General features: G+C 51.7%; 1 protein-coding gene across 2 annotated transcripts; it reads right to left on the bottom strand.

Moving 5' to 3' along the window:
- Positions 1-1,461: 1,461 nt before the first annotated feature.
- Positions 1,462-10,256, bottom strand: znf296 (zinc finger protein 296). 2 transcript variants are annotated; one of them, XM_023813650.2, is made up of 3 exons: positions 9,782-10,256; positions 7,576-7,941; positions 1,462-4,762 (listed from the first exon to the last, which is right to left on the bottom strand). In XM_023813650.2, the coding sequence occupies exons 1-3, from the start codon at positions 9,831-9,833 to the stop codon at positions 3,294-3,296; spliced, it is 1,887 nt and encodes a 628-aa protein (XP_023669418.1). In that variant the 5' UTR covers positions 9,834-10,256; the 3' UTR covers positions 1,462-3,293. The 2 variants fall into 2 exon arrangements, with proteins under 2 accessions (XP_023669418.1, XP_023669419.1); XM_023813651.2 differs by having other exon boundaries at positions 1,462-4,759.
- Positions 10,257-10,508: the final 252 nt, after the last annotated feature.

Below are 10,508 nucleotides of genomic sequence, written 5' to 3'. Positions count from 1 at the left end.
ACTTTACACCATCACAAATACTCGGGGACTGTGTGCCATTGGGTCACAGCGCTTCAGGCGACCGAGAACAACGACAGCAAACAGGACGGTTATGAAATACCTGTCATCCAGACTGAATTACAGATAGCTGCTCTGAGGGGGAGCTTTGTGAGATGAAAGAAATTTTACAGATGCTTTTGGGCACACTCTAACACATGCTGATTTTTGTCAACACAAATTAGCATCCCAGATTGCTTAATGTTCATGCTTCATTTTCTGGGTACACAGATCCAGGGTTTATTTTCAGGACTCTTGTTCGTTGAATTACTTGCAGGAACGGGTCAGATTGGTAATTCTAGGGCTCAGGTTTCATGTACCGGGGGTGGGGGTGGTGTACAGTCTGTGCGAATGTTGGAAGTGGGGGTGTAAGCATTTAACAAGGAATGTTGACTGTAGATGTCATTTTCAAATGCTCTTTCTAGTTATGTAGTATAATTAGCTGGAAAACTTTAAGGGGAAATGTTTGTTTTTGCAGCATTACATTGTAGGACAACGCTGTCTTTTTCCCCCCCCCATTGGTGAGATTATTTCCGGGTGACTTGCACAGCGACAGCGTCACTGTCTACAAAAAGTGTCCTGCCTTCGCCACAAGATCTACTCACCTCACCCCAGATGAACAAAAGGCCTCTGTGCCAGTGTGATATGGCCGTCATGTCTCAAAGTCCACGAACCGCCGGGGGGGGGCTTGGGGCACAGCGTGGTCAGATGATTATATCACTGCAGAGCACGACAGCGCCCAGCCCGATAAGCAGAGGGCCACCATTGGTCGGCCGCAAATGCCACTGGTTTGGGAAGATCTGCGGAAGGTGTGGAACTGGAGAAAGGGGACAATCGGCTGGGAACTCACCCACCTGCCTGAGGCTATTATATTCTATATCATGTTACCTTATATAACTTCCACACGGCAACCAAATGGTGTAGCATTTTGTTTTGAGTCCACTAGAGGCCCAAATGTTTCCTTGGGCGTCAAAGCATAAAAAATAACTTTCTTTAATTTAAGTATAATGACGAATAGTGACACAGGGATGTTTGTGTGAAGTGGCTGGGGGTACGGTGAGGTCACATATGGTCCTCCCTCACCCCCACCCTGTTGAAAGCTCATTAAACAAGCCTGCTGTTAACGAGGCATCGAGAACATAGAGCTTCAAACTCATTAGAGGGGGCGGGGCCTGGTCCAGAGTTGCTGGCACAAGGTTTTGTGTTCTCCAACAATGGAGTCAGCAATTAGCACTATTACCCCCCCCCCCCCCCCCACTCACCCCACACGCAGTGCCTCACACATACCCGGCAGCAGCACCACCCTCTCACCTCCACCTTACACTTGTGTCACGAGTTCTAAGATATTCTAAGCTCACCTTCCCTTTGAGGTGCATATACACAAAGACCCTCAGAGCAAAGGAACGGGGGTGTGGGGGGGGGGGTTGCACTTATACGTTTCGCTAGATCTGGATTAAGATCAGAAACGGCTTACTGCGCGGGTGGGATTCCTCCGACACGGGAGCAACATTAAACATTCATAAGCTGAAAGTTAATTACAGCCCAGGTGAGCGGGACTCCACGCTCCGTTTTCTGAATGAACGTGACAAACAGGCTGCGACACGCCTCACCTTCGCCGCACGACCCGGCAGAAAGACGACACGTCTCCCTTTTGTTGATCTCTTTTCTTTCTTTTTTTTTTTTTTTTTTTTTTTAATAGTCCTGCTCACGTTTACATCAGTAACAGTATAGAGTCAGTGTACAAGCAAGCTGCCCTCTGCCCGCAGGACAGGGCTCGGCCGCTGGGCAGCTGTCGGGGAGAGTACAGGAGGCAGCCAGCAGACAGAGGCATAAAAGGAACCACAATAATGACAGGAATGACGACAAAAAGGCTCTCCTTGTACCTAGTCTACAATGCACTGGTCCCTGAATAAGCCAATTAATCAATTAAGCTGGTCACAAGCACACACTTTTTCCATAAATGCTCTATGCCCCAAAAACAGGGCTTCAGAAAAAAAAAAACTCCCTGCCATCAGTGTACAATTTCAATTCAATACAAGAGAAAAAAAAAAACAATATTACTTTTCCCTGCATACACAGAACATTAAACAGACACAGAAGTGCTCATATATCAGAACCAGGAAGCTCTTTGGCTCACCAGCACCTACTAGAACTTTCTGCCCTGACTTTTCACAACAGTTCAGCACTTCGTCAACTACGGTCACTCAAAGTGCCCATATACAAGTAAAAAAAAAATTCACATGTGGGTAAATATATATATATATATATATTTTATAATAATATATTTTTCCCATTCAGCAAAACATGCGTAAGTGTTCAAGCACTTCATTAAGTACATGTGTGTCTGTGTGTGTGATTGTGTATATTTTATATATATATACACAAAAAACCCCTCACAAATACAAAATTCACCCGTTTCTTATTTTCTTGGATAGTACAAACAGCAATTTGTCGATGCATAGAAAGGCAATAGAAGACGAAGTAGAGATAAAAAAGCATGAAAAACATAAATTAGAGGAGAGCGTCCTGAGGCCATTCAAAGTCAGTCTACTGTGCTTGCAAACCGACAATCAACTGTGAATTTCAATTTAATTCCCCGCCCCCCCGTGCAAAGGTTCAAGCTTCTGTCCCGGAAACTACACCATTCCACTGGGCTCTTTGCCACAGACGGTGGCCCACGTTTGCAGGGCTGTGTCTGTGAGGAGGGTCTCTGAATGTCACCATGGAGAAAAATAATGGAAACGGGCCACACTCTACAGGGTCACGGTAGCCGTAATCAAGTTGGCTGGTTACCCAAAATGCATCGCATTCCTCCATGATTCTGGAGGTACGTCACTGGTAGTCCTCTCCAGTCACAGGGTTCCAGTCCAGACAGGTCAGTTCACCCCCCCCCCCCCCCCCAGTACATGTATGAGGTCAGCCCTTTGCGGGGTAATTGTTAGTTTGCTGACTGCATCCTCCTGTGGATCGAGGACTTGGGGCATCCGGATTGTTGTCAGGATGGTACGGATGTCGCCGAGGTCTTAGGTCAAAGGTGCTTCTGTGCCAAACACCACGATGCTTGAAAATGGGGGTGGGGGTGTCCTGACTGGCCACATGACAAGTGCTTAGCAGAAGTGTGTGTGCTGGTGTTCTTGCTGGTATCAGGTTATTGCTACTGGGATGGGTGGTAACCATCAGTCGGCTCTGCCGGAGAGGCCAGGGGCATGGAGCGACCCCTCCCCCCCCACCTCAGGCTCTGCCGGACAGCGAGGTCCTCAGACGGAGGCTGTGGCACGCTCTACGGCGTCATCCCCGGCGACCACTGAGGTATCTTCTCGCTTGCACGTCTCGGCGTAGTCGTCGGCAACGAGGCGCATCTCGGAGTAGGCGGCGACGCCGGGCTCCAGGGCGGCGTCGCCGTCGGCCTTGTGGGTGCCCACGTCGGCGTGGCTCAGGCCGTGAGCCTTCTTCAGGTGCTTCTCCAGCGTGGCGTAGACGGTGAACGGCACACTGCAGAACTGGCAGAAGAAGGGGGCACGCGTGCCGCGGGCGCCGTGCGTCTTCATGTGCCGCGTCAGCTTGCTGCTCTGGGCACAGGCGTAGTTACAGAGGCCGCAGTGGTAAGGCCGCTCGCCCGTGTGGCTGCGCCGGTGCACCGTCAGGTTGCTGCTGTTGCGGAAGCGCTTGCCGCAGTACTCGCAGGCCTCCTCTCGCTTCTTCCTCCCCCCAGCCGCCACCAGCACGGTGGGGCCCCGCATGTTCTCCCCCTCCCGCTGCCAATCCCGCACCACAGCAGCCTGTCCGGTCTGCCACTCCGCTTCCCGGTCGCTCTCCCACTCTCGGGGCCGCTCGTCCCGCTCCCGCCGCTTGGGGCTGCAGTCACCGCTGGCGATGCCGCTCTCGCCGCTGCCTCCGGTCTCCCCGCTCTCTAGGGAGCCATCGGACGGGCTGCCGCAGGGCGAAGCCTGCTGGGGCTCCCCAGGAGCCTCCGTCTCTCCATCGCCCCCATGTGGCTGGACCAGGCTTAGCAGGCTGCGCCCACCGGGGACCCTGCCGGGCTCTGGGCCCTGGGCCAGAGACACCAGCCCATGCTTCAGGTGCTCCGCGGCGTCCCGGGCTGCCATGATAGATGCCTCGCCCAGGGCATCCTGACCCCTCGACTTGATGTCCCGCTCGTCCCCGGGTCCCTCCTCTGCCGCTCCCTGCCGGTGGGTCCGCATGTGCCGGGCCAGCTCACCGCTCTGGGAGAAGGCCTGCTCACACAGGCCACAGCGGTAAGGCCGCTCGCTGGCGTGCGTGCGCCGGTGCGCCGACAGGCTGCGCAGCGACTGGAAGCGCTGGCCGCACAGTTCGCAGGCCTGCAAAGTCTGCTGGCGGAGGGGCTGCGGGAAAGGCGAGGCGGCGGGCGGCGACGGAGAGGGCGACAGGACCACGCCCCCGGTGGTGCCCTCGGCCAGCTCGCGGAGGCGCACCGAGAAGTTAAGGGCCTGGAGGTCCTGGCCGGACGAGGGGGAGGTGGCCACACCGATGGGGAGACGGAAGGAGGTGGGCGCAAAAGCGGAGGCCAGGGTGGAGCTAAGGTGCCGTGGGTCCAGCGTTGCTACGTCGGGGGGCTTCAGCCAGTCGGCGTCCTCCTGGTAGATGCTGAGGGCGTGGCCGTGCTGGGCATGCTGCAGGAGCGCCCAGGCACTGTGGAGGACGGCCTCACACACCTGGCAGGTGAAGCTCGAAGGCTCCTCGTCTGCTGTGCACAAACACAAACACCGGGGGGAGGGAGGCCGTCAGACAAACACAGAGCTCTCAGGTGACAGCCAGGGGGGGCACTCTAACTTTACCATGCTCATTACCACAAAAAGGTGCGAATTGAAGATTAATCTTATTACATCCGGTGAACCACAAAGTTTACATCTGGTTGAAACATCAGGTAAGTAAGACCCTCTTGAAACTGTCAAACGTCTGTACCGGGGGGGGGGGGGGGGGGGGGGGGGTTTATTTAAGGTGTCCCTGTGTTTATGGATCAAAGCAGTGGATGATAAGACAGGAGAGTGGGGGGTGGATGGATACTCAAATACATCTGGAGATATTTTTAAACGTCGTTAGCTTTGTCGTCCTTTTTTTTTTTCTTCCTTCCAGCCACTCGCCAATTAAAGCTGCAAATTGCTAATTAGTGGAACGGAGAAAACGAAGGCTTTATGCAAATCAGGCCTGAGTCAGCCCCCTTGACAAATGAGCTCTTTCCGCATAAACCGAAATATGAAGAGAAAAAAAAAATTCAACTAAATTGAGATGGGGCAAAAAAAAAAACACTTTTTTGTTGGGTTCAAAGCGAGAATGGTATAAGCCTCTTATGTTTCGTAAAGTCAAAATCCTTCTGTCTTTTATTGGGGGGGGGGGGGGGTGTGTGGATTAAAAATGGGAGAGTCTTCCACTCGGCCTGGAGTGAAATAAAATCCCTGAAAGCAGTAGTGAGGACACGTCATGAAGGATGGAGGGAAGACAAAAGAGAACAGGAGGGAAAAAAAAATACAAAATGCTTAACAGGTTGAGAAACGCTACAAAATACCCCCCCATTCCCATCCCAGTGATGGGAACTCCCACCCTTGTACAACCTCCTCTCTCACCCTTGGGGGTGGGGGTGGTGAGGGGGGGTGCTTTGTCTCTGTATCCTGGGGTGAAATACAATACCTAGCTGGCTTCTCTCTTTTTGTCTCTCTCTCTGTAAGGATTCCCATTTGGCCTGAGGATGCACTTGAATATTAAGCAGCGGCAATAACTGCTAATTAAAAATGCAGATTGGCTGTGAGCTCTAACGAGTCGCCTCTCCCCCGGGAATGGGGCAGCGGGGGGTGGGGGGGGGGGGAATGGAAGGGAACCCTGTAATACATTCTTTTAAATATGAAATAAAAGCAGAAAGGAAGTGGGTGGACAGACAAACGTTGGCGGACGGTTTGTCTCGCGACTTTCTACCTGTTTCTGAAGGGACACTTTTTGCGTGAAACATGTTTCAGATTGACTGCATCTTTTGCTTTTAAAATTCAGCTCGGGTCCCTCACAGTCATTTCTGAACACACTGGCACAAATGCACGGGCCCATCATCCAGGAGATGGTCACATTTTCTGGGCAAAAAAAAAATAAAGAATCATTTCACTGAAAAACTAGATTCGTTTTGTTTTGGGTTTTTTTTTTTTTTTTTGCCTAAGCTGGAAAATAAAAATGTAAACAAGAGAGAGGACTGAGAGGCGATATCTCGCCTTGGTCCGCGCTCCGCCACGTTCGTACAGCCGGGGTGTTTGAGAGAACGAAAGATAGGGCACTGAGCGCCGAGGGCCAGACCGCACGAGTTCACGAGCCGAGGGTGACGGAAACGAGAAGCGGGGCAAGGGAGGGACTGAGAGAGAGACGGGAGGCTGTGGACTGACAGAAGCAGAGGGCGTGACGGAGAGCAGCCGCACTTCAGTGGGGCTCGGGGAACATTACACAAAGGAAGGAAGTGCGACCATGTGCGGGAGCGCGCGCACGGGAGTGTGCATGTGCACGTGTGCCAGTGCAGCCAGGCGTGCTGGTGAGCGGGGAGACCTGCACACGTACGGGTGTTTAAGACCCGCTCCCCTGCTCTGCACATGGCCACCGGTTCTTTGGGTGCATTTTCTGCATGTCTCGCCTCGCTGGTTTGAAAATACCTCCTCCCCATATCTTGAAAGTGTCACTGCAAAGTCAAGCTGCAAGTTTGACACCTGCGCAGTGCGGGCAGGCCTACGCAGGGCAGGCGAGAAACGGCTGGGACTCGTGGTGGCGGTGGGTTGGGGGTTAGATGGACACCGGTTTGGTTCGCCCCCCCCCCCCAGCCCAGCACATGCCCGCTCATGGACAGCTGGCGGGGGCCTGCAACAGGAACTGCAGGTCCATAACTCAGAGCGCCTACAAACAACACCTAGATGACCTATTTTTTTTTTTGTTTTTTTTTGCCCTCCCCTCATGAATTACAGCTGAGCTACACTGCGCGTTTTTAAAAACCCAAGATTTTTTAAGCACTCGAACCCCCCCCCCAGGACAGGAATGCTACAGACGACAGCCTCTGGTTTATTAGAAGAACCCTGGGCCAGCAAAAGAAATCAAATTTGAATTTTATTTGTCACATACCGATCATTCGCAGTATGACTAGCAGTGAAAATTTGTGGAAATTAATGGTACATGTGACTTGGAAGGTACCATTCTGCATTTGGCGGGGGGGGGGATTGGCAGGCTGAGCATGGTGTCCTGCCTGTGCAGTGTTTACCTGGCCACTTCACCTGAGAGACTGAGTCAAGGAGATGAGGGTGAGCTCAGGTGCTTGGGAGCGCCGGGAGCTTTGGGTCGGCCCTTCCCGCCCCCCACCGTCCCCCCCCTCCACCCCCAGGGCCATGGTGCAGGGCTGCCGGTCTATTCCACATAATTAGTGCCAACGTCTTTAACTCACAGAGGCATCACCGTCACAGCAACGCAGAGCTAATGAGTCGGACTGGGGGAAGTTCGTTAAACGGAGGGGGACAAAAACATTAATTAGGGGCCGACACTCACCTGCTCTGTGCTCGGCTTTCATGTAAAGATCCTCCCCCCGGCTCTGGTCCGTGGCCTTCCTCAGCTCCACGTAACCCGACTCGAGCCTCCCACTGGCCACCGGAGGGCCCCGCTGCAGCGAGCGACTGGCTGGGGAGGGCGGGGTATGGCCCTGGAGACCGGCCTGGCCCTGGCACACCGCCTCCACGCCGCAGCCGCCTTGCTTGTGCTGGATGAACGCGAGGATCTGAGCGAGCGGGAAGGCCTGTCCACACTGGCCACAGGTCAGGAGGTCACGGCCTCCTGCCTCCACCTGCGACACCCTCTCCAGCAGCAGCGGCCCGGCCACGGGCTCAGTGGGAGCGACGGTGCCCGGCTCACACGCATCTGCAGACGCACAGAAGAGGAAAACGCGTTTAAAGCCGTACGTCTTGGGAAGACAGATCAAAGACAGACGGACGACCGGCGCCGATGAAGAGCAAATATTTAGCTTGACATTTTTCTTTCTCTATTTTCTTTTTGTTTTGAACTGGGGAATTCAAAATGAGCAAGAAGCTTGGACAGCCTCTGTCAAAACACAAGAGCCCTGTTGCTTTCGGAAAACAACCTATTGGAAAATAATGAATTGCCTTCTGAAAATAACACATTTCTGACAGGCTTCAGTTAAACATTACCCCCCCCCCCCCCCCATCTATCTTTTGTCAGCAACCTCTGTCTGGTCAGCAAACACTGACCACTTCCTCTCACAAGCACCACTTCAACTGCTCCTGCTACTGCCAGTCTGTCGTTTAGGCAGGTGTCTTTGCTGCACAAATCTATCTCTGTCTTTCTCTCTCTCTCTCTCTTTTTCGCTCTCGCTCTCTCTCTCATGTACCAACAACAGCAGCATCTGTAAACATCAGGGTATGAACGACGACCATAATTTCATATGGCACACGTCAGATAATGAATGCTGAGATACAAAAAGGAGGACACACACAATGCAAGACTCCCTTCTAAAGTGATGACGCAAGACTGCCAAACCCAAGACCCCCGAACGGTTGATGGACAGCAGAATCCATATACATCACTGAATTATTAGGCTTTCATAATGCGATAACTGAACACGATCAGGACTGACTGATTTCATAAACGAGTTCTCTTTCAGCTGTCCTGCGTCCCAAGAAGACACCCTGGGACTAGATAGACGCCTGGTGATAACGTAGGGTCCCCACTCAGCGTTATCAGCGTTATCTGTCCTGAACAGGGGCCACCAGCAATATACCACTCGCTAGCTTTTGTTTTGTCATGAGAGCATGGTAAGAGTGAAGACTGGATACACCTGCCCCAGCAAAGTCATCAGTGCTGGAACAGGTACAGACAGTGCTGAAGAGGAAATATTTCACAAGTGGTTATTCAAAAATGTCACCTTTCCTGTTCGTATCATGCCTAGGGTTCGTGCAGCACCTCTACGAACAAGGCGCGGTCAGGACGTTTGTGGTCAGGGAGGCACAGGAGACGAAAAAACTTACAAAAAGAAATAAAAAAAAAACTGCTTAAGAACATTTCTGAATACGGGGAAATGAAAATAGCGGAGGTCATTTAACTTTGCCAGTGAGTGCAGAAAAAATATTCTACGAAGTATGCAGTCATTTCAGAGGGCATAAAAGATAGGGAAAACGAGGGGGGAGTAAAATTAATCGAGAGAAAGCGAAGGTATAAGCAAGTTCCCCCCCTCCTTCTGTCACAAGGACCGAGCGTCTCTAACACGCGGTCTGCGCCACATTCCTAAGAAGCGCTCCTGTCTTGTCAAAAAAGATAAATATAAAGACTTTTAACGTGGAAAAACGAAGCAGAACCTGCTTTACCGGCAAGATGCAATAAGGAAGTGCGGTGCCTTGTACCCTACGAGAGTCAGAAAATGTCGATGCGTAGCCTATATTGTTTTACAACCTCCAGCAGGTAGGACTAATAAACACATAACCGGGCAGAAAACAAGAACGACCTGTGCACGGCACCTAAGATGGTTTCTTAACAGTATATGTGTGACTGAAGTTTAACGTCAAGGTGCACCCAACCTGGACTTGGAGAAAAGTGAAATTACAAACTCAGCGGCCGGAGGGACAGTGGTGCCCTATTTAATCTGTTCGGCCAGTTGCAGAAGGGACGGAATAAAAGGCGGTATGATTTAAATGTACCAGTATTGCGATCAGCGATAAATAACGCGATCTTCTAATTTAACGCTTACCTTGAATTGCACTCAGGTGTTGCGGTCGGCTGCCGAGTTTACGTCGGGACATCCTGTTCGCAGCAAGGATCCAGGGGTCTCTGCTTTGCGCCCCCTCAAATATCTATATAATGATAAGATTTTGTGAGATGGCGAGAGAGATCGGAGTTGGGTGACTACTTCTCAGACACGGCCGACGCTGCAGTCCTCAGTCACAGACTGTGTTCAAGTTCAGGCTACGAGCCCCGCAGCGTATGAGGAGAAGGGGCTGGGGAGGCATAACAGCAGGCGCCGCCCGTTAGTGATCCTCCGACCCCGACCCCGCCCCCAGCCGCCTCATGCTTCGCTCCACACCGCTTCCGAAATGCGTGACATCCCCGGCACTGTTACACTCGGGATCGCCACCGTTTTATAATTTAATATGTAAAAACATTGTGTCGCCTCTCTTTTCATAAAAAAATACCGTGTGCTGTAATTAAAAGTGCAGTGATCGGGCACTGCTGCCTACCCTGTTTGAAGGATGTGGGTGAAGAGGAAGTGGGTTCAGCTATTGAGGACGCACAAGCCAGGTGTTCGTGTGGCCGGTTGATTCCGAAACTAAAGTTGCTTTTCGTTTTTGCCTTTCTAGACTAGTAGAGAGTTACATTTAAGCATACACACTGCGAAAGATGTTATACAGTTAATAATCATAATTAACAAATGAATCAAAATAATTAAATGTGTCTAAAACAAAATATACTACCAAATA

This window comes from Paramormyrops kingsleyae, chromosome 17 (assembly GCF_048594095.1).
Source record: "Paramormyrops kingsleyae isolate MSU_618 chromosome 17, PKINGS_0.4, whole genome shotgun sequence".
Taxonomy (NCBI): domain Eukaryota; kingdom Metazoa; phylum Chordata; class Actinopteri; order Osteoglossiformes; family Mormyridae; genus Paramormyrops; species Paramormyrops kingsleyae.
The sequence above is the reverse complement of the archived record's forward strand: the minus strand, read 5'-3'. Positions and strand labels throughout refer to the sequence as shown.